Source organism: Mytilus edulis, chromosome 14, assembly GCF_963676685.1.
Source record: "Mytilus edulis chromosome 14, xbMytEdul2.2, whole genome shotgun sequence".
NCBI lineage: Eukaryota > Metazoa > Mollusca > Bivalvia > Mytilida > Mytilidae > Mytilus > Mytilus edulis.
The window spans coordinates 69733797-69758605 of NC_092357.1; the positions used below are offsets into that span (position 1 = coordinate 69733797).

The window sequence follows — 24809 nt, forward strand, 5'->3', positions numbered from 1 at the left end:
CTATCACCTTGTATATAGGAACCTTAAAAATATGTGAATAGGTCGGGAAAAACTTTCTTTTGACACTTAGGTATTGCACTGTTGCATTACACACCAATCAAAACGCAAACAATATGGGAAAAGATAACATTTTAACCTAGACAATATATGAATAAGGTATACACTTTTGAAATCTAAATTATATGAAAAGGGTGGGGTAACCGTAGAAAACCAGCGGCAACGACACCCCTTATTTAATGGAGACATGTAGTTGGAACCCCCTTTATCATGGCTGGATCCGCCCATGATTTTACATGTAAATCAAGCCCCGGGTATTTGTTGGCATAACGGTAACCACGAAAAGGGGGGGGGGGGCTAATTAAAAGCACGAGGAATTATAAATATACAATTCAACAGGGATAGAGTGCATCGGGGAATGGGAATTAAAATTGTCTCTTCACGATGATCGAAAAAAGTATCTTGCACGTTATTTTCATCATCTTGTCTGAAACACTCTGAATAATGAGCTTCAAGGCGAAAACAAAGCATGTGAAATACTAATAACATACACTTCTTTTTTTATACGTTGTATGGACAAACCCATAAATCCCTCAACAAAAATTGCTTGATTCATGTCATATCAAATAAATTACAGCGCGGAAAGGTAACTTTAATTTAATATGAAAACTAAATTTTTGTTAAATTTTTCAATAAATTTATAAATCTTAATTAGGCATGCGTTGCGTGAGTTCCATTTCATGAGACCTACACAGATTTCTATAAAACAAATCAAAAATTATAAATACAGTTTTTCAATTCTTTCCGGCATAGATAAAAAAAAATATGTATATCATCTATATACGATTTGGTTGAATTATTTCACTTCATTTTAATGATAAATCCTTTAGTTCTTAAATTTTTAATTAAAATGAATTTATCATTTTGATATCTAACGATAAACTTTTTAAATTGAAGTGACATGGTCAGTAACCTAATTAGTTGCATGGCTGATTACCATCTTACAGGTGACCCAGTAATTTTCCATATGACAGTAGCGTGTACCCTCGGGGTTATATCGGGGTGTGTATAACTTATTTTCTGGGGAACATCCTGTCCACGTGTAGTACTTAGCATATATTGCAACAGATGACATTAAACAAATTTTCTTTGTAGCATCGGAGGCAATTTCATGTTCGACCACACAAAATATTTCACAAAAAAGATATGATAAAATCAAAAAGAAAAAGATTAAGAAATATTAACAAATAAAGGTGGAATTGAGTAAACGGGGATTCGTGTTTTTATGAGCTTATTTTCAGTGGACAACAACAAATGGAAGTTTTTAACGACCTTGTGTGACCTATAGTTGTTAATGTTTGTGTCATTTTGGTCTTTTGTGGATAGTTGTCTCATTGGCAATCATACCACATCTTTTTGACTGGCTATATACATGATATAATATATATAGCACTTACACGGTCGGTCCAGTGGACATATTTCATACTAGATAACTTATACAGTAATTCTTTTTATATATATGAAAATTATTGTCCGATCTGATACACGTACCTATAATGTACAGAATTTTGAACAGCTTCAAATATATGGGGTCCGTAGAAACACCGCAAAGGACCTCCTTAGTGCACTAAGAACGAAAATGTGCACTAAGGACCTACTCCTTTCATAATTTTAAATTATATTTTTTCTAATGTTTTCTCGACACGTGCCTCAAAAAGTTGATTGTCACCTTTAGTATAATCGATAGCAATTCATGTTCGCTCAACCTTGGCCCGTGAATAATCTACTAGTATACTGATTAAACATGTATATGGTATTTCAAATTGTTCTCTATTTTTTTTTTCATTTGTTTGTTTTTGCCGTATTTATTCTGTCTGCTATTTTTTTACTTCTAAATTAATAGCGTATTTTCAACTCTTTTCAGTTTGGGATTTTTCATCCTTTTAATTTTAAAAAGACAAATAATTGTGAACACTTCACGGAAAAGTGAGGATTGATATTTGGTTGCTTAACGTCCAGTTGCCAATACTTCATTCATTTTTCTAATGTTAAGAACTATGCCATTTATCAATATTTCGATTTGAGCGTTACTGATGAGTCTTGTGTAGACGAAACGCGCGTCTGGCGTACTAAATTATAATCCTGGTACTTTTGATAACTATCACAGCAATGTTTTTAAACATGTTTAGGAAAGGAACATATTTCTGATTCGATGTTTATATACAAATGCATTACAAGTATAAATATGTATAGGTTGATGTTTAGTCCCTTCGATGTTTTAGACTGTAAATAAATTATGACCAGTTTATTTCTGACATCTTCTTCATTTTTAACTTTTGTGGATAGGTGTTTCATTGACAGCCGTACCACATCTCCTTTCGCTTATTTTTGTTGTATATATTTTTTAATTCACTTTCCTTGTCTTTTAAAATATAAAGTAAGTAAGTAAATTGTTTATTATAGTGACATGTGTCAATCAGCATACATTTGTACAAAATATAATTACATATATAATACACCCGGCCCAATGGACCAATAAGTCACCTTTTACTGTTAGTTCAATATAAATGTTCTAATATCACGTGTCAATTGCCAATTTAAATTTAAATACAGATAATTATAGATTAAGAATTAACGATTGTAAAAGTTCATATATTATTCAACTAATGTTTGTGAAAAAGTTTAAGAATGTTAACTAGAGTAAACTGTTTGTTTTCTACGGAAAAGTGACGCTGCTAAGTATTTAGCTATTTTCCTTGGATGGTTCACCATTAGAAATGTTAATTTTCCCTGCTCATCTAGTTGCGTAAAGTCAGGCACCATTAATATCTCGCTAAAACAGTTTGTCTGATATCATTATAAAATGTGCAGTTTATAAGAAAATGTAGCTCACTTTCAACATTTTGAGAATTACAAAATCGGCATAGTCTGTTTTCTACTGGTTCCCCAATATATCCACCAGTCTCAATTCTGATCGGTAATAATCCGCATCTAAACTGGGCTAGCACAGATCGCTCGTGTTTCGTAAGATTTAGTTTTACATAGTGCTCTAGTTCGAAGTTTGTTTTAAAGTTTAAGTAAGATCGTAGCTTTGGTTTATTTATCAAGGACTCTCTCCATATATCACTGTAATAAGTTCGTACAATTTGTTCAAAAGATGTTAAATCCACCATTGTTCTACTTTCGTAATAATGTAACATATTAAGTTTAGTGAAAATATCTTTAGTGTCACTACACCAATTGTTTGTGCAAATATCATAATCCATATTGAACACCACTTTCGTTAATCGGTCGTCTTCAAACGATAAAAGCCTATTCCAGTATCGAATAATGTTCACCCAATGCCGAAACTGACTTGGTATCCATCCAGTATCCCCATACAGTGCTAGAATTGGTGCAAATCTGTGAACGCCTAAGTAATATCGAATTGCTCTGTTCTGTACGTTGTCTATTGATTGGAACTTCCTATATATTCAGTTATTCCATTATTGTTATTTGATGCCAAAAATAAGAATACGAAGTTATTTGTTAAATGCTATAAATAAGCGAAGTAAAACAACCGTTAATAATTATGTATATGAGCATTATATCTATTTATAAAATATTTTAAATACAAGCAGACATACCATTTGTGACACCAATTTCATTTATTTCCAAATCTTAAAATCATACATTTCCGTTCTTTAGCGTTTCTTAATAATGGCAGAACGGGCTTAAGAGTCATATGATTAAGTTAACTAAATAATTTAGTTTTCCCACATCATTAGCCGATTTAGGGGGTTAAAGCGAGCCCCCCCCCCCCCCCCCCCCCCCCCCCCACCCCCGGTTGAAAATCTTAAAAATATTTTTTGTATTAACCATTTCTTGTTTTAATGTTATCTTTACTATAATTTGAATATCTAGCACTGAATAGGGTGACACGTTGTCGCTACACTTCTTTAAATATACACAAGTCATAATAACATTGGCCAGAGGGTAACTTGATAATTAGAGGACCAAAGGATTTAATTAAGACAATCCAAGGCTGCTATCTCTATATTTTATTATATATATCTTTATTAGCCTCCCTTAGAGTGATACAACAATTGCAAAACGGGTAGATACGATCTGTAATCAAATAATTAACCTTATAAAATTAATACTTAAAATTTTATTTAGAGTAACCATATGCCGGATGAACAAAAAGTGTGCCATTTATTGAAAAACATATGGTTTGGTATAACATGAAAACTTCTCTAGTGTTTAAAAACATTTCTCACATAACCCCTCCCCCAAACCCCCACTTCAAGCTCTGGATCCGCGCCTGCCCATAGTGCTTATTACATTATAAAATAAAATGGTATTCATCTTCAATTGTTGAAATAAAGATGAATTGTTAAAAAAAAAAGCATTGACACCAGTTTAAAGTTATCGTTCATAGAAGACAGTTATGATTTATTCTATAATTCTCTTTTTAAAACGTAATATAATTTTACCTCTTGGAGTTTTTCTATATGTTACTTCTGTAATCGGATTTTGAAGAACCCCATGGACACCACATACTCTCAAATGTCTTTCAAGGAATAATGATAGTATGTAAACTCTTGTGTTGTTAGTAAGGAAATGAAATATCAAAAGCATTTGTTTCTCAATTTTTATCTCAAAATAGGGTTCTTTAAATAAAAAAAAAGCTTGCATAGCAATTTCCTTAAAAACTAAATATATATAACAAAGACAAAGTTTTAAAACACAAAATTTATTTTTTATTTTTCTTTCGTAAACTTGAATTTATACCACGCTAAACCGTTAGGTTAACAACCATTGATTAATCATTAAGTAACGATCAAAAGACAATTGTTTATTGGATTAGGTTGATTGAACATGATGATTCGGGAATCTGCAATAAACCGTTGGTGACGTGGCGAGTGGCAGGCGTTGATTAAAAAGTCATTTAACTTCAAAATTACAAAATCTATTGATACCTAACTTTATAGATTTGAGGTATTTAATCATATCCTCTTATATTCATGTTCGCTGTGATCTTAAAACATCGTTTTAGTGTCCTTAATGCAAAAACTTTCTTCTTAGTGCACTAAGAAGTCTTTTGCGGTATTTCTACACACCGAAATATATGGCCTTATTATTGGTAATATACCATATTAGTGTCACTAATGGCTTAACGTGTTACCAAATTAAAAAGAAGATATAGGCTCAAAACCGCATTTTTAACTTTAGATTTTTTTTCAATCCCAAAATAGAGAAGAGGTCCGGTATACAGACTTATTAAAAAGTCCAGATGAGAAGTTTAACTTGCTTTTCTATTCCCGGCACTTTTAACTTAACGCATGCAAAAAAAAAATTCAGTACCTGGTTACAGTTGCGCATTGACAAATTATAATCTTTCGATTAAATGATCTTAAATCTATATGGTCTTTATTTTAAAAGTTATAAAATCTAAATGTAAAGTGATCTAAAATGTTCAATATAAATGAGTATTTTCGCTGTGAAATGAATCTAAGGTCGTCTAAAAGTGTATACATGTGTATTTGACCCGACTACTGACTACATAGTAAACTATTCATTATGTACCTATAAGGGGGGTCTGAGCGGGACTCGGGATTGTCGAGGCGTATTTTTTGTAAACGTGACACATGAAAGTCAAATTATGAGAGAGGGTAGGAGGGGTACTGATCCCGAAATCCCGAGCTTAAAACACGAAATCCCGAAATCCCGGGCTTAAAAAACACGAAATCCAGAGGTCCCGAAATTCGAAAAAAGAATTATCGTATTCCGAAATGATCAATCCCGAAATCCAGAGCTTAAAAACACCCGATCCCGCAGTCCCGATAAAGGTCCTATCCTCCCTCAAATTATTGTGCCGTGAAAACGCGAAATGAAGTTTAGCGGGACATGGGAAATTACAAAAATAGCAGAATTGTTCACTTACATAGTGTACGCGGGATGGCATCATGCGAGAATCTAAAAAAATAAGTAGTAACTAAGCGGGATCCGTGAACAGAACCCCCAATGAGACCCCCATTAGTTGTGGCTTATTTTGGTCTTTTTAGTTAGTTTCTTTCCCCTACATTACTTGACCGTTTTTGTAAAACAACAGCACTCGAGGTCTGACAGTATTTTACCAAGAAATGCACAAAATATTCAAAAAGAAGGCCTAGAAAATTTAAATATTGGTATGCACACATACTCCCCTATCAGCACAGACAATTATATTTTTGTAAAGGCGCCAAACTCGTTTCTAATATTTATAATACAACCGAAAAGAAAATGGAAATGGAAATGGGGAATGTATCAAAGAGATAACAACATGACCAAAGAGCAGATAACAGCCATAGGTCACCGATGGGTCTTCATTGCAACGAGAAAATCCCGCAACCTGAGACTGGGGTGGATCTAGTCATATAAAGGAGGGGTTCCTAACCATGCTAACCCAGGACAATTTTTTTTTTTGGGGGGGGGGGGGGGTGTCCAACTACATGTCACTCCCCATTCAAATGCATTGATCGTCCAATAAAGAAAGGGGGTTCCAACATGTCCAACCTTCAGCCCCCCCCCCCCCTGGATCCGTGCCTGTGAGGCATGCTTTAGCTTGCCATTAAACAAAAATGTATACTAGTTGAGTGATAATGGACGTCATACTAAACTCTTCAATATAAAAAAAAGAAACTAAAATAAAAATCATACAAAGGTCACAAAGGCCATAACTTCTGGCTCCTGAATTAGGAAAAGTGCAAAATGCAGTGAGGATAAAAGCCTTTACTGTAAATTCCTGAAATTACAATTATATAAATCATCTCACATCTTTGTGCATTTCTTGAAATTGGTCATATTAATAAATGCATGCAATATTTTCAGAAAATTTCAATATATAGGCTTTTAAAAGTCAATCTTGTGCATGATTATCAATGATTATACTCGCACAATTAACACATGTGGTTCTCAAAACTCAGAGGTGTCTATGCTATTTATGACAACATTTTAATCAAGTATAAATTTACAAAATATGTTTAGAACTATATGATTTTTAGGTTTTTAAGCATAGATATAGTAGGTCAGGATCTGCGAACTCTCACTGACTGACTGAGCACATGAATTCAACACTAGTTTTTTGGTGATGTTGGTGTTGTTTAGTGTTTTGTTTTGTTTTTCTTTTCTGCATCTTATGTTTTGCCTTGGCATTGTCAGTTTCTCTTTCATTGCCTTTGGTTTTTTTTGTTATGTTAAATAACAAGTCACAAGAGAGAAAAAACAAAAAAAATATGTGAAAAAATGGCTTAGTTCAGTATATATTAAGGACAGAGATAACAAATAGCTAAATAAGAAAAAAGAAAAAAGAAAATTCCTTTTCTATGTAGTCAATTGTCTGATAATCTAGAAGATAGCCTGATTTGGTCTAATTCTCCTGAATTCTAGCAGGTACTTTATTCCAACTTTTTTAATTCAAACAAACCATGTCTTAGATAGTCTTGGAATTAGAATACATTAATCATAAAATTTTCATAATACTTTGGTGAATTATCTATTGATATAATCATGATAATTAAGCTCCTTTTTAATTTTTAGGGATTTTAAATTTTTAATTTAAAGTTAGGGATTTTATTCATAAAAGCGGGGATTTTTCCAGTACGTATACTATTAATAATGCTTTGAGCAATTTTCATGAAACTTGGTGAATTATTTTTGTATAACATAAACATGATAATTTTCCTTTTAATTTAAAAAAAAATCTGATTTATGTCATTGTACTATCATGACTTGGGATTAGGATAGTCTCAAGAATGCTTTCACAAATTTTTATGAAACTTTGGTGAATTGTTTTTATATCTTGACAAACTCCCTTTTTATTGTTATGACCCAAAGTGGAGGGGGCATAATGTTTAACACTTGTCAGATCGTTTGTCCGTATGTCCCAAAGTTGTTTTTTGTTCTCTTACAGTACTTTAGTTTGCCTCAACCAAATTCAATTAAACTTTTACAAAAGCTTGTTATCACAATTCTCATATCAAGTTTGAATTTTGGTAATGTCAGTGTTACTGTACTAGAGTATCAGAGTTATGCCCCTTTAGAAATGGGGAAAATATGCTGAATTTTTGGTTTCCTGTTCTCTAAAATTTAGTTTGTCTCAACCAAATGTTATGAAATCAATACACAATGCTTATCATCACAAAATACAGATCAAGTTTGAATTTTGGTAGTGTCTCTTTTACTAAATTCTATAGTTATGTTCTTTAAAAATGGAAAAAAATGTTTCGGCCTTCTAACTTAAGTTTCCCTCAACCAAATTTTATTAAACTTTAAAAAAATACTTTTTATCACAATTTTAATCAGATCAAATTTCAAATTTTGGTAGTAAAACTTTTACCGTTCTTCAGTTATGTTCCTTTAAAACTTTGAATAATATGCAAGCTGGAGTATCATTCCCTATTTATCATGTATATTTTTTTATAAGATGCAGAGTTAAGGAACTTTAAATGTTGCAAAGTTATTTTAAAATTGTCCATTTTCAAAAACTTTGAAAGGTTTTAGAAATTTATGGATTTGTTAAAAAAATCACAGCCTTAAACTTATAGTCACTTGAGATATATATCTATAAATGGAGCCAAATTATATACATGTTTTATGTCAATAAATACCACTGTTTGTGCATGTTTTGTTTTTTTTGGAGGGCAGGGGTCTTATTTGCACAGTGCTCATAGTTTTTTAGTCTATCATTAAAATTCATTTAAAGCTTAAAGACCAGCTATAAGGGCAAGAAGCTTATCAAGCACTCATGGTTTAGATTTTTATTAAACACACATTAATATACATAATGTACATTAAACAGAAAAAAATATTGATGCAAGATGTCATTCAACTTTTACTCTTTTATGTATAGGACAAGAACTATAGAAGATACAGAGAAATTATATACAGCAGAAATGATAGGCAATGTAAAATTTGCAGAAGCCAACTAAACCTAAATGGTAAGGCACCTTTTAATTTTAAAAAAGTTATTGAACTTGAAAGATGATTACTAGTATCATGATTACTATAAAAATTAAAAGATGTGGTATATTAAATATGAAAACTATCATGGCTTTGAGAAAGCAATTGTAGCCCTGTTACGACCTTCAATAATGAGAAAATCCATACCCTATACTATAGTCAAAGTAGGCAGCTATAAAAGACCTAAAGATGAAACATTGAAACAATCCAAACTGTAAAACTAATCATGGTAATTGCCTAGTTTATAACAAAATAAATTACAAAAAATAAATATGACCGGTATGAAACAACAACAACAACAACCACTAAATTTTAGTGTCAGACTAAACTGACAAAAGCTACAGGCTCTGAACTTTGGACTTAGGAATATGGCAAGGTTATATAAAAATAAGATGTGGTATGATTGCCAATAAGACAACTCTCCACCAGACAACCAATGATGTAAATTTCCTGCAAACAGGGACTTGACTTCTGTAAATCAACTAATTTTTCGTGAATACTTTATTTGGCATTTTATACTTTCTAGTCTACATCGCAGTTATTTATTTTTCTCGAGTTCAAGTTTACTTAATGTATTTTAATAAGGAAAGATACACATGAAAAACATTTATTGCTGTTTGTCTCTCCATTTATAACATTTTATTTGTTTATTTTGTGTATTTGTAGGTGATCAGACATCTTGGTTTTCATGATCAATAGGTCATTACTGAAGAGGAAACTTATAGTTGAAATTTATTTACATAGTGCATAATTGGATTAATTTGAAATGGAATGTGTGCTTTCCTGCAAAAAAGAAATAGGAAATTTCAACATTATCACATGATAATGACCATAAACAAAATGGAGTTCTATCATAGATACACAAAAACACTATTGCATAAAAGCAACAACATATCTTAATCAAAAGAAAGGAGAATGCTAAACAAATACTATTTTGTTGTTGAAAAAAGGAACACCAGTTTTATCCACTCATTTACATCGCTCCCTCATATCAAATATACAGAAGAAGATCATTGAAGAACAATTTGCAAAAATGATTTCTCTTAGAATTGAAGGGAATTGTTTAGTGAATGGAATAATGTATTCACTGAATTCTTACGTAGTGGATTGAATAACTGTACACAAGCTGAAACAGAAGAAATTCTAATTTAAAATAACACGAAAAGTGTTTATTTTATTATTTAATCTGCAAATATATAAACAAATTCTTTAGAACACCACAAATGGTATGACATTCAAATTGGTTGCTTATTAATGTATCGCATTGAAACAATTACAAAGAAAATAGAAGCATTTGCTCCAAAAAAAATTATAAATCAAAGTTAAATTTATAAAAAAAGTATAAACAATACCTAGAACTAAACAGTCAGACTGTATTATTTTCAATGTCATTAAAATGTTGAGTCAAACATTTATTAAAGTTTTAAATATCATTTGCATCAATTATACAGTCTTGTTATTATTATATTCATACTGTTTGTATACATGGTGTAGTGAAGAAATGTTCAACAAGTAAAAATAAGGGAAAACATTTCCTTAAGGGAAATTTGATCTTCAGAAATTTCCTTAGAGGAAATTTGAAGAACAATGATTTCCCTAGAGGAAATTTGTTGTCTTGAATTTTCCTCCAAGGAAAAGTGTTTGTCAAAAATTTCCTCCAAGGAAAATTTGAAGCAACAAATTTCCTCACAGGAAAAAGTATTTCCTCCAAGGAAAATTTGAAGCTGCAAATTTCCTCGAAGGAAAAAGAATTTCCTCTAAGGAAAAAGAATTTCCTCTAAGGAAATAGAATTTCCTCAAAGGAAATAATTATGCAGCAAATTCCCTAAGGGAAATCTTTTTCCCTTGAGGAAAAAACAATTTCCCTTGAGGAAAAATCTTTTTCCTTCAGGGAAATTTGATTTCCCTTGAGGAAAAGTACTTTTCCTCTGAGGAAATTGTTGAAAAAAGGGGCATAACTTTTTCAACAGTGGTGCTAGATCCAAAAAATTTTAGGACAAATATCAGGGAACCAATACCAACCAAGTTATCAACTTTGTTTTGACTTAACTCCAAAAATTAAGGTGACAACTTTTGCACTCAGCGGAATTGCAAACTTGTCCCGGAGACTGTTTTAAACTTAACCTCTGTCTATCATAGTTTTGGAAATAAAAGACAAAGAATAATAACTCTAAGATGGATTTTCAGATTTTCTTGAAATTTGCAGGGTAGGTAGATATTGCCATGCTGATCATTTTTACCCTGTCTAATTTTCGATATCTGTAACGGTTTTCGAGTTATTTGCCAAAAACAGCATTTTTAACCCTATGTTCTATTTTTAGCAACAGCGGCCATGTTTTTCATCGGATCAATATAAAATGAGTATCGTTTGTAGAGAAAATGTCATACATCATTCCTATGAAGTTTCAATCCAATCTGCTTAGCCGTTTCAGAGGAGAAGATTTTTTTTTAAAGTTGACGATGGACGACGGACGACGACGGACGACAAGTGATGAGAAAAGCTCACCTGAGCTTAAAAACTCATCATGACTTAATTATCCAGGTGGCTTTGTAAGTCCAAAGTAGCCAAACATATAAAACTTGTGTATTATGGACCGATAAATGGGATCATATATAGAGAATGAAGCCATTCACAATTTTTCTTAATTATTTTTCTTGGTAAAAGTAACTATGCTTACAAAATTTGGCTCAAGTTCGAACTTTTTAATTATGGGTATAAGAAGACCAGCTTTACGATCTCTACACCTTTCTATAGTATCATCACTCTGCAAATTACTTAAAAAATACCTAGAGTGAAACGACGATTACATGCGGATACATCAACATCTAATTCTACCTATTCAACAAAAATAAACTCCTGGTAGTTGTTAAATTGATTTTGGACTGGGGCGTGATGGTAATCGAAATTGATCCACCATCTTGTCCAAAGTTCAATCTAATGATGAGCTTCTCCATTATTGAATACACTTGAAGTCCTTCTTTCTCTTTACCCTCAGATTATATCGCATTTTAAGATTTTGTTTAATCTTACCCGCCCCAAAAAGAGAAAAAAGGACACCAGTTATCCAAATAAAACAGAAGGCAATGCACAATTAAAAAAAGTAATTTCTCGTAATAATAACAAAATGTATGACAAATTAACCTGTATATTGTAAACATTTGTGTTAACAACAAAAACCAACATTATAAGGGGGATAAGATTTTTATTAACAAACTCAAAGAAAATCCAAAAAAATGATGATGATATTTTTTTTAATCTAAAATATATCAAAAGCCAGTAAAACACAAGTTAGGCCAGAGTTTTTTAATTACTTGTTTAATAAGATTTTTTGCAAATTTTTAGGGTCGAGGGACGCAATACAAATAAAAATTAAAGTGATATTTCAGTGGAGTCGAGACCCTAAATGAAAATAACAGTTGTGATGCTCAACCAATTTGTTTTTTCCAAATTTGTGATAATTCATTCTTCAATCGAAATTATATAATATGACGTTTAAAGGATTTTTGTTATCATTTTGTGGTGCGAATATAATATATATGTATTTATACCTTCAAATACCCTTATAGTAAACTTATATTCAAGATATGATACAATACATTAATTTGTCAGAGAGAACAGTTTTCCAGTCAGAAGAAAAAATAAAAATAAATTCAATTTGCTCACTTCCATTTTTTTATTTGAGTTTGGAAAAATTCGGGATGCTCACCTCGTTAAACAGGAATTAAAAATTGGCCTTAACATCTTTGATTAAACATAATGAAATCAGTCAACCTGACCTACCATTCATTGATGCATTTGCCCTTACACTTCTTGGTAGGTGACGGAAAGGACTATTGGGAATGCAACCATAATGAGGTGTTGGATATGTACAATCATACAATTGGTTTTATCGTTCTTTGCGATATTGTGTACATTGAAAACAAATACAGTTTGGCAAGGTGTAAACTAAATAATGGTCATGACATGTTTTGAGTTCATGCAATAATCTAAACAAGAGGCTCTCATGAGCCTGTATCGCTCACCTTCTGAAGGCAGGCCTAAAAATTAGTCTTTTTATTCTGGTAGCCACTTGGCTACCAAATGTAAACAAATTGGTTTCAATTGGTATGGTAGTTTCAGAAGAGAAGACATTTGAATGCATTTCTCCATAGGGTCCAATGTTAAACTATGTTCACTGCTGGCGGCCATTTTTGATCGAGTGTGGGACTGTCAGATACAATTTTTAAAGGGGACCATCAAAGGACTATTTTGATCAAGTTTCGTTCCAACTGGTAGTAGTTTCAGAAGAGAAAATCTTTGAATGCATTTCCCCATAGGGTTCAATGTTAAACTATTTTCCCCGCTGGCAGCCATCTTGGATGGGGTGCGGACGTGTCAGATATAACTTTTCATGAAAACAATCCAAGGACCAATCACCAACTTTGGTTCTAATTGCACAATAGTTTCAAAAGAGAAGATCTTTGAATGCATTTCCCCTTGGGATCCAATGTTAAACTTTGTTCCCCGCTGGTGGGGATCTTGGATTAGGTGCAGACATGTTGGCTATACTTCTTAAAGGGGACCACCTAAGGACTATTGTGACCAAGTTTAGTTTCAAATGGCCAGGCCGTTTCAAGGGAAAAGATCTTTGAATACGTTTACAAGAAAAATTTGATAAAAAAAGGGCAATAACTCCAAGACAGGTAAACTTAAACTTAACCTCTGTCTATCATAGTTTTGGAAATAAAAGACAAAGAATAATAACTCTAAGATGGATTTTCAGATTTTCTTGAAATTTGCAGGGTAGGTAGATATTGCCATGCTGGTCATTTTTACCCTGTCTAATTTTCGATATCTGTAACGGTTTTCGAGTTATTTGCCAAAAACAGCATTTTTAACCCTATGTTCTATTTTTAGCAACAGCGGCCATGTTTTTCATCGGATCAATATAAAATGAGTATCGTTTGTAGAGAAAATGTCATACATCATTCCTATGAAGTTTCAATCCAATCTGCTTAGCCGTTTCAGAGGAGAAGATTTTTTTTTAAAGTTGACGATGGACGACGGACGACGACGGACGACAAGTGATGAGAAAAGCTCACCTGAGCTTAAAAACTCATCATGACTTAATTATCCAGGTGGCTTTGTAAGTCCAAAGTAGCCAAACATATAAAACTTGTGTATTATGGACCGATAAATGGGATCATATATAGAGAATGAAGCCATTCACAATTTTTCTTAATTATTTTTCTTGGTAAAAGTAACTATGCTTACAAAATTTGGCTCAAGTTCGAACTTTTTAATTATGGGTATAAGAAGACCAGCTTTACGATCTCTACACCTTTCTATAGTATCATCACTCTGCAAATTACTTAAAAAATACCTAGAGTGAAACGACGATTACATGCGGATACATCAACATCTAATTCTACCAAAAAGGTTTACATAACTATTTACACTATTCAACAAAAATAAACTCCTGGTAGTTTTGACTGGGGCGTGATGGTAATTGAAATTGATCCACCATCTTGTCCAAAGTTCAATCTAATGATAAGCTTCTCAATTATTGAATACACTTGAAGTTCTTCTTTCTCGTTAACCTCAGATTTTATCGCCTTTTTAGATTTTGTTTAATCGCCCCAAAAATGAGGAAAAAAAGACACCAATTATACAAATAAAACAGAAGGCGTATATTTTGCATGTGTTGACAAAGTTAACATTGCATTATAAATATATAGATATCCTCGAACCGAATTTAATCATTTGGTTTATTATCACAACAAAAGGGAGAAGCTTACTCCTGCATCAAAGATTGTATATAATAAGAAAAGCAGACAATCAAGTAAACAGCACTTTTGACACATATACCTTGATGCAATATATTTTAAAACTTTTGTATATTATCAAATTGTATAGCTTTGAATATGTTTTCTTCATTTTCTACTCTACAACAGAAAAAAGACTCAAAAACATATAAAAATAACCGACATTGAAAGATTTTGATGAAATGCAGGACGAAGAAATTTGAAAATGAAGAAATTCTTTTCCAGGCAAAGAACTTTCGAAAGGACGTCTAGTTACTGAATATGTTTGAACGAAATGCCACTTAGTGGCGTGGCATACTTTAAACATGGACATTTTCGCTAAATCTGCGATCAGTAAAAAAAACAATAAAAAAACCAACATCATGCACGTTGTTCACGCAAACATTCAGTATTGAATACTTGACAGTTTTGAACAAGAGGCTCACGAGAGCCTTTATCGCTCACTTGGAGCATGGCTCTTCGACAGTTCAATTAAGACACCTATGTAAAAGTATCTTCCCTGCCGGTGGTAATCTCGGATTGGCCGCAGATTACAGGACATAATTTTAATTACTAGTATGTCATTATTTCATAATAATGAAAGGAACTCATCTAAGGACTGTTGTGATCAAACTTGGTTCACATTGGTGAATTTCTAGTTAAAAACGTCCTTCACCGAGGAATTAGACCTTGGCAAATTTATGTGCTCTGTAAGTGGAAAATGTAAACCCGGTATGATTTGTAACTGCATCTCCCTATCTAGAATTTAATCACCATCACTTTCGAATTGAGCTACTAAATCCTTTGTAAGCTCCTTATATTCCTCAACAAATCGGCTTGGCACTATTAAGAATGGGTCTATCGTAAATTGTTTAGATTGTACTGTCATGTTATCACAAATATGCAAAGGGCGTGTCATTTTTTCTTTATATATTTGATATTTACTACCCACAATGGCTTTGAAGTTGGAACAGGGAAAATTTTCCTGTAATTTCTCTTCAACTTTTGAGTCAAATATGTCAAAATGCAATGCTATCCAAATGTATAAAATAGTATTAATATTTAATTTATATACATCTACATCATCTTCTCTGCATAACATTTGCGGTTCACTAGTCAGCAATTTGTCCTGATCACAATTGTACATATGAAAGGAAACTTCTGATCCTTTTACTAAAAATGATGGAATGAATAAATTTGATAAAGAATTGTTCTTTTTAGCATTACAGAATGCATTGACTATTGTCTGAGCAAGAACTTGAGACGGCATTTTTTTCTTTGGTGCTGTTTGAAGCTTGACCTCAATAATGCTTGACCAACCATGCCCTAAAACTGACGTGGAGCACTCATCTTCATGCCCCTCCAAATCACTTTCATTTAAGCTCATTTGTCCTAGTTCACCACTCCCTTCTGCCAGGTCTTTCTCCTCCGGGTACGTTTCATCACCACATGCACCAGTATCTTCTTCTGTTGTATTAACTTCCACAATACTATGTCTAACCACAATATCTGCATTTCCATGCCAAACTGCTTTGTTACCTTCAAAAAAAAAAGAAGAGAGAAATATTTCACATTTTTTAATAACATGGTTTTGCACATAACCCACTTTTAACTTACTATTATTTGGTTGATAAGTGAATTTAATCTTTAAAACAATGTTAGTGTTATTCATATGTACATACTTAATTAACATAATTTTTTATGGTAAGCAGCCTTTAACTCTCAACTCAACACATCCTCATAGATTTCACATCAGCAGAGCAATTTTGAATGCAATAACTTGGTATGTTTATGAACAAAATACAAACTAGGAGGTCCTCTTTAAGAGGACTAAAACATGTGTCTCTGCTTCATTCCCCTATCGGGGTGGGGATAACACCCCAGGATCAAAATCCGCACTGAAATATTGCCTTACCATCATCAGCAATGTAAAGTCATTTTGTTTTTTTGGGGATCTCAAAACAAATATGTAGATAACAAAGATTATTGGGAACAACTCCAGGGACCTAGACATACTCTTAAATGAGCTGTCTTGCAAAGAGGAATGAAAAATGTATGGTTTTCGTGTGGGAATCTCAACTGATTTAGAACTTATCAAAGTTCGCTATAATGAGTGGGTTGGGATGACTCCTTATACTGAAATAAACCCTTCTAATAATCATCAGGAATTTAAATGAAGGGCTTGGTTGCTGCCCAGGATATGACTGCGGCATGTTGACACATTAAAGTTAAATAAGTGTACATTTAAAGTGAGTGTGGACGCAATATAATGTTAGTCCTATAGCTACATCAAATATATAACCAGAGGCCCCCTGAAGTCTGTAGCAAATCACCTGGTAAACTGTTAGATAACCAAATATCACTCAAATGTTTTTTTCCCCATAGGTTCCAATGTTAAAACTATGTTCTACGCTGGCAGTCATGTTTTTGATAGATCGGAACAAAATTGGTAATGTTTGTACAAGACCTTCCATACATCAATTCTGCCAAGTTTGGTTCAATTTTCTTTAGTACTTTCAGAGGAGTTGATGATTAACATGTTTTCCCATAGGGGACAAAGTTAAACTACATGTATGTTCTGCGCTAGCAGCCATGTTTCAGGGGACTTGATCAAAATGTAATCTACCAATAAAACTGCATTTTAGGCCATGATTTTCTAATCAGGTTTAAATGAGCAAACTTTCATGTCTTCATAGCAAAGAATATTCCTGCCAAGTTTGGTTTCAATTGGCCCAGCTGTCTAGGAGGAGATGTTTTACGGCAACAACGACTCCCACGGACGCAAAGTGACGACTATAGCTCACTGTGAGCTTAAACATGAGGTACATTTGTACTTAGTAAACTTGCGATCATGGCCCCCTTTGACACCTTATAAGAGTAAGAGCTACATAAAATCCATCAACACTCTACCAGAAGCTCGAGTTATATGGAATCCAAAGAAATGAGTCTCATTAGGCCAGGATTTTTTAATTTGTTGGTTTACGGATCCGCCGACCCGATTTTGCCGATTCCTAGTATAAAAATAAAATTGACTTTTCATGCTTTTTTATTCCCAAGACCCAAACAAATACATTATCTCTGAAAAATAATTAAATTTTTCTTTTTTTATGAAATGAAATGCATGAATCACTAACAAAATTGATAACACTCTCTGTTGTGAAAAAATAAAACTTCCAGTTTACGTTTCTAAAAATAGACAAATCAATTATTACTGACCTTGAAATGTCGTTTACCCAAATAATTTTGCGGAACGAAATTTGTGTTTAAAACCCATTACACAATAATTTCGTTTCCCTTATTTGTCTAATCAGTCTGTAAGATGCATAATCTCATAGAAATAGACTTGTCCAAATGTGGACAGGTGGAAAGCACCTTGGAAGTAAAAGTTCTGAATATCAACAAGTCATTTAGAATTTTCTTGTTTCATGGATAATAAAAAAAATATCGTCCATTTGGATTAAAAACGGGGATGCATGACACTAGATTAACCCTATATTCTCAATTTTTCCGTGGACGAGTCTATTACGTTTTTGACACGTGTGTTGAACTTATTTTCGTACGACGTTTTTTACATTTTTTTCTTTATCAGTTTTCGTTTTTGAAGATCATTACTCACCAAGTTTTCTGGAATTGATTAAGAGCTACGCGAATTTGTTTTTCTTGTTTGTGAAAAGACGATTTAATTTCGTCTTTGTCTGTGAACACCCCCTTTTTTTACGGCAAATCATTAGACAATGTCATGCGATATTTAGGACAGCTGAGCAAGAATATTTCATCGAACTAAAATTTGAAATGATGACAAAATATCATACAAAACATTTTGTAAGAAAGGTGAAATGTATATTTATTTTGCATTTTTTTTTTCTGTGTTGAAAGAAATTTTTTTTTTTTCCCCGACCGACCGACCTGACTTTTTCATGGGGAAAATACGTAAACCAACAAATTAAAAAACCGTGGCCTTATAATCCAATAAAAAATAAACTAGAGGCTCACAGTTGCCTAAATCTCTCACCTGTATTTAACAAAATGTGAAACAGGAGATTTATTCAAACAGTTCAATTGATAAAGTCTTTCTAAGAATCTGTTGTGTAAAGTTTGATTACATTTGGTTCAATTTTTATTAAAACAAGAGGCTCCCAGGAGCCTGTATCGCTCACCTGGATACACCCCTGTTAAAACCTGTCCATATAGATCCAATAATATCGTCAAAATATTCTGCTAAAGTTCGGCCATTAAGTTTCAGAACTTTTTTAGACCTCCGTGCAACATCTGAGCCCCTTATGAGGGCCCCTTTCAACAAATTTTGGGCATGGGTTCCACTTATAACATGAAATGAACATTCATACCAAGTTTGGTTTCAATCCACTCAATGGTTCTCTAGGAGAAGATATTTGTATGTATTTCCCATAGGGTCCTATGTTAAACTAAGTCCCCCACTGGCGGCCATCTTGGATGATGGATCGGCAACAAAGTAACAATACTTGGACAGCATCTCATAAGGAACATTCATACCATGTTTGGTTTCAATCCATTAAGCGGTTCTCTAAAAGAAGATATGTGTATGTATTACCCATAGGGTCCTATGTTAAACTAAGTCCCCCGCTGGCGGCCATCTCTGATGAAGGATCAACAACAAAGTAACAACACTTGGTCAGCACCTCATAAAGAACATTCATGCCATGTTTGGGATCATTCCATTCAGTGGTTCTCTAGAAGAAGATATTTGTATGCATTTCCCATAGGGTCCTATGTTAAACTAAGTCTCCAGCTGGTGGCCATTTCGGATGACTGATCAGCAACAAAGTAACAACACATGGTCAGCACCTTATAAGGAACATTCATACCATGTTTGGTTTTAATCCGTTCAGTGGTTCTCTAGAAGAAGATATTTGTATGTATTTCCCATAGGGTCCTATGTTAAACTAAGTCCCCCGCTGGCGGCCATTTTGAATGACGGATCAACAACAGAGTAACAACACTTGGTCAGCACCTCATAAGGAACATTCATGCCATGTTTGGTTTCATTCCATTCAGTGGTTCTCTAGAAGAAGTTCAAAATGTAAAAAGTTAACGGACGACGGACGCCAAGTGATGAGGAAAGCTCACTTGACCCAAAGTTTGGGTCAGGTGAGCAAAAAAATGTACTTTGCATGTATTTCCATAGGGTCCAATGTTAAACTAAGTCCGCGTCTGGCAACAATGTCTGTTGACCGATCGGCACAAAAGTATATCAACTTGATAATTAGGTCCTTCTTAGAATTAATTGTGTAAAGTTTGATTATATTTGGTTCAACGGTTCAGAAATAAATGTACTTTGTATGTAATGTATGTCCAATGTTAAACTAAGTCTGTGCCTGGCAGGCACCATAGTATACTAACTTGATAACATTTGGTTCAACTGTTCTGAAAGAAATGTACTTTGCATGTATTTCCCAAAGGGTCCAATGTTAAAACTAAGTCTGCGCCTGGCAGCCATGTTTGTTGACATATCAGCACCAAAGTATATTAACTTAATAACGTCTTTCTAAGAATCAATTGTGTAAAGTTTGATTACATTCCGTTCAACTGTTCTGATATAAATGTACTTTACATGTATTTCCCATAGGGTCCAATGTTAAACTAAGTCCGCGTCTGGCAGCCATGTTTGTTGACTGATCGGCACCAAAGTATATTAACTTAATAACATCTTTCTAAGAATCAACTGTGTAAAGTTTGATTACATTCGGTTCAACATGTTTAACGGTTCTGATATAAATGTACTTTACATGTATTTCCCATAGGGTCCAATGTTAAACTAAGTCCGCATCTGGCAGCCATGTTTGTTGACTGATCGGCACCAAAGTATATTAACTTAATAACGAATTTCTTAGAATCAAAAGTGAAACATTTGATTGGATTTACATAAAAAAGTACTTTGCATGTATTTCCCATAGGGTCCTACATGTATGTTAAACTAAGTCTCCCGCTGGTGGCCATTTTGGATGACGGATTGACAACAAAGTAACAACACTTGGTCAGCACCTCATAAGGAACATTCATACCATGTTTGGTTTCATTCCATTCAGTGGTTCTCTAGAAGAAGTTCAAAATGTAAAAAGTTAACGGACGACAACGGACGCCAAGTGATGAGGAAGGCTCACTTGACCCTTTGGGTCAGATGAGCTAAAAATTGAGGTACTTTGTAAAAGTGTGATTTTAGAAAATGCTCAAAAAGTATTTGCAGAAAGCCATGGAATATGGATGTTTTACACGGATTTATTGAATACCATTGATTGCATGAGCATGCTGAATGCACATAGTTTCGTTGTACCTGGTAACTTTTTTCTTAACTTTTGATTCAATTCTGAATTTAACATTCTTTAAGTTTTCATTGAAATCAATTGCTTTATTAATACAATCAGCATAAATATCAGATGCGAGACATCAGTTGCCAAAGCTCATGATATGACTTCAGCATGTTGACACAGGAAAGTTGAACAAGTGTACATTTGAAGTGAGTGCAGTTAGCTCAACGCGAAAAGGTTCCCTCCCTTCCATCACCAAGTAATAAAACAGTGAGACACTGCCAAACGCCTATATTTACCATAAATTCATCGGTGTAAACCTGGAGGAAAAACTCGAATTATGGTGTCATTATAGTTGCCCAGAAAAGGAAAATACCCAAAACACCGCGAAGTTTATTACCAGTGTGTTCGTTTGATCTATTACTGACCAACACACCTGTTGATTGCAGTGTCATTGACATTTAAACACTTGTACTGTTACAAAGATTATAGTTTGTGCTAATGATCATAGTTTGATACAAAATATAAATTGTCCTTGATAAAAAAATAAATAAATCGCCCTTGAAAATTACGGGGACACATGTGTTGAAAATAAATTGATGTGTTGGGTACACATGGTCTACGAAAATGCATAAAATTGCAACATTCACATTGTTTGACCTATGTAGATCTAATAAATAAATACAAAGTTTTTTGACTGAATGATTTAAATTCTATTTTTAGACAATTTGCATATTTTCCAACAAGCTGCGTTTACTTATGGAAAACCAGAGTTTCCAACAATACTGCCATTGTAAGATGTTTGTACATCATCCGGGAGCAGGATACAATAGGCAGAATTCTCTTAATCGTGAAGAACACTCAAGTTTGCATATTTTTAATCATTTTAAATGCATTGTCTTCTTGTAAAATCGTGAAGTATGAAATATTCTAGAAAACATGAAGTAAACGTGTCTGTTACACAAAACGTGTGCCATGTGTTTTGACAAAATTTGTGTGTACAAAATGTACGTCTTTGGATCTTGATGCACTTTTTATGCAACCACGCAAATGAATTCAATCTTTAAATTAGTGTTGTTCAAAACAAAAATATCAAAGGGGTTAATTTATATTTTAAATGGTTGACAATGTCATTCCCAGCAATGAAAAAATAATTTAAACAAAATGCTCATCACATCCAAAAAAAACCATGCCGATTATTGAATTTACAACAGGTACATTTAATTAAAGTTTTATTGCACTACACAGCAATAAATCTGGTGGTGTTTGGAGGAAAGGTTAGGAGAAATCTGGGAGTTTAATCTGAAATTAACGGTTTGACACGATACACAGTAATCGACAGCAACAGATGTCCTGATCACAATGAGCTAACTGTATAAAAACAAAAATTTGAGGCATTTTGAAAAAGTGTGATTGTGGCCCCCTTTGGCCCTTATATAGCTCCAATGACACCCTTATGAAAGCTTAAGTCAAGAGGAATCCAAATAAACAAATCCCATGAAAATCTGATGGGAAAATAAAAATTTGAGGTACTTTGAATAAGTGTGATTTTGGCTCCCTTCGGCCCCTTATACATTTGTAGCTCAGAAACGGTAAAAGCTATGCAAAATCCCTCTACACTTTACTGAAAGCTTAGGTCAAGAGGAATCCAAAGAAACAAATCCCACTAAAATCTGATGAAAAATAAAAAAATGTAGGTAATTTGTATTAGTAAAAGTGTGATTTTGACCTCCTTTGGTCCCTTATAGCTCAGAAATTGAAAGAATTATAAAAAAAATTATTGCTGAGCTCTATGTTTAATTTTTATAGGAAATCCATTAAAAAAAACTGCAGCCAAAATCAGACTTAAAATAAAAAAAGACAATATTTTTTTTTGAGATTACACCTTTTGGGCAAAATTTATCCCGGAAATGGTCAATTCTACAATAAATCAGTTGACATACTCCAGATGGGGAATTTTGTTAGGAACACAATGAAAGAAACTCCATCAAAAACTGACAAATAGTAAAGGTTCTACATCAAAATATACGAAAACACCCAATTTTGCCCCGTTTGGCCTTTTTTTCAAAAGGACAGGGCCACAATACCCAAAAGCAATACCAGCCTTCCTTTTGTGCCAAGGAACATTGTTTAAAATTTCATAAGGATTGGTCAACTAGAAATAAAGTTATCGTCCGGAAACGAAGCATCTACAGACAACAGACGCCGACAGCATCATACCATTATACGACCTCATTTTTTGTGGTCATATAAAAATGATGTTGGGGCTGATGTACATGGCAGGGGCCATCCCTGGCAAAAGCAATAAAAGAAAACATGAAGAAACTGACGAGGAGGGAAAAAAATTAAGAAACTGATTTTTGAAAACTTGAGGCCTTACAAGTGATATATGAAGAACACCCTTGCAGAAATAAATCCTGACAATTTTTTTAACCAGGATATCTCAAGATTATCCTGGGAAATCCTGAAAATATCCTGTAAAACATTTAGCCCTTTTTTTTAGGGAAAAAGTTGATGGGAGAATTTCAGGAAATGTCAGGACTTTCAAATCAAGCAGCTGTAAACTAGGGGAATTCTCAGGATATCTCAAGACTTTCAAAAATAAATATAATTTAGACCAGGATATGTCAGGACTTTTCCTTCAACATTCATCCTACTTTCAGAAACTTTACACTTTCTTCCTGAATGAATAAACTGAAATAAAGTCCTTAATGATTCCTGGTATTGGGACTTAAGAAATAATATAATCTGTATCACAAATTCAAATAAAAAATATCTTTGGGACTGAAATTAACTGTTGTTTGTTAAATTAAATAAGTTTTTTTGGCAAGGATTTGTGAAGGGTGATAGAATAGGGGGAAGAAACAAAAAGTATTTTGTCAAACATGTTTAAAATACCCAAATTATGGTGTTAATTAAAAATATTAAACATATTTTGACAGTTAACTTATGAACACAGTTACTGCTGATCTCCGTGTTCAGGAAGCATAACGAGTTTCAGTTTTACAGTATTTCAAAGTCAGAGATTTTTGTGATAAAAACAGCAGGGTGTCCAAGAAAGCTTGTCTGGCATAGTGAGGATTACTCTGATGTCCAATGGCCGTTTTGCAAGGCGGGGCCACAAGTTGGGGCTATGCCCCAGCTTGTCCAGAGGCGGATTAAGGGAGAGCCCAGGGGGTAAGGGACCCCCTTTTCTTGGAAAAAATTGGTTGATTATTTAGGGAATCACTGAGGCATGACCAAAGCGGGCCCCCTCTTAGTCAGTCAGTGGGCCCCCACTTATGAAAATTTCTAGATCTGCCACTGTTGTCTGTACTTCAGAGTAATCTTGGACTAAGCCCAAGCAGGTTAAGATTATAATTTAAATGACATCAATAATAAATCACATTTGTATCTATGTATCTATGCAAATCAATAGTCTTTTTCCTGTATGCTCTGTATGCCCCTTGTGGACCCTTAATTGGATATAAAATATGTTCTGCTCTGTTCTGTTCATTCCGAGCTATTTTTGAAGTGTTGAAACACACATAATTTTGTCATTGCCGGATATGCAGAGTTGTTTGGTTTTATTTATCATACAGCTAAATTTTAATTTTATCTTCATTATATGTGTGTTTAGAATCAGAGTTGTAACTTGTCATTATGTCCCGTTAGGGGCCCTTAATTGGAAAATAAAGAACTTTGAACTTACAGTGCCGGTGGCGGTGGTACATTTTTTTGTAACTGGTATCTTTTGACCCTTCCTAGCTTTCCCTACAGATG

The 24809-nt window shown here is 33.5% G+C and overlaps 1 protein-coding gene and 1 long non-coding RNA gene across 3 annotated transcripts in view; one reads left to right on the forward strand and one right to left on the reverse strand.

The window, feature by feature from the left end:
- The window catches only part of LOC139502713 (uncharacterized), a 51847-nt gene that overhangs the window by 13044 nt on the left and 13994 nt on the right, over positions 1-24809 (reverse strand). The window contains exon 3 of one of the 2 annotated variants that reach the window (XR_011658917.1): positions 14343-16302. Coding sequence is in view for 1 of the 2 variants with exons in the window: in XM_071292277.1 (XP_071148378.1) it covers positions 15530-16302 (773 nt within the window). In the remaining variant the exon portion in view is untranslated. Of the gene's footprint in view, positions 1-12169; positions 16303-24809 lie in introns of those variants that run through there. The other variant, XM_071292277.1, reaches the window with a different exon arrangement.
- LOC139502714 (uncharacterized) lies at positions 5776-10618 on the forward strand. Its single transcript, XR_011658918.1, has 3 exons — positions 5776-6167; positions 8870-8957; positions 9646-10618. It is a non-coding gene; the product is annotated as an uncharacterized lncRNA (long non-coding RNA).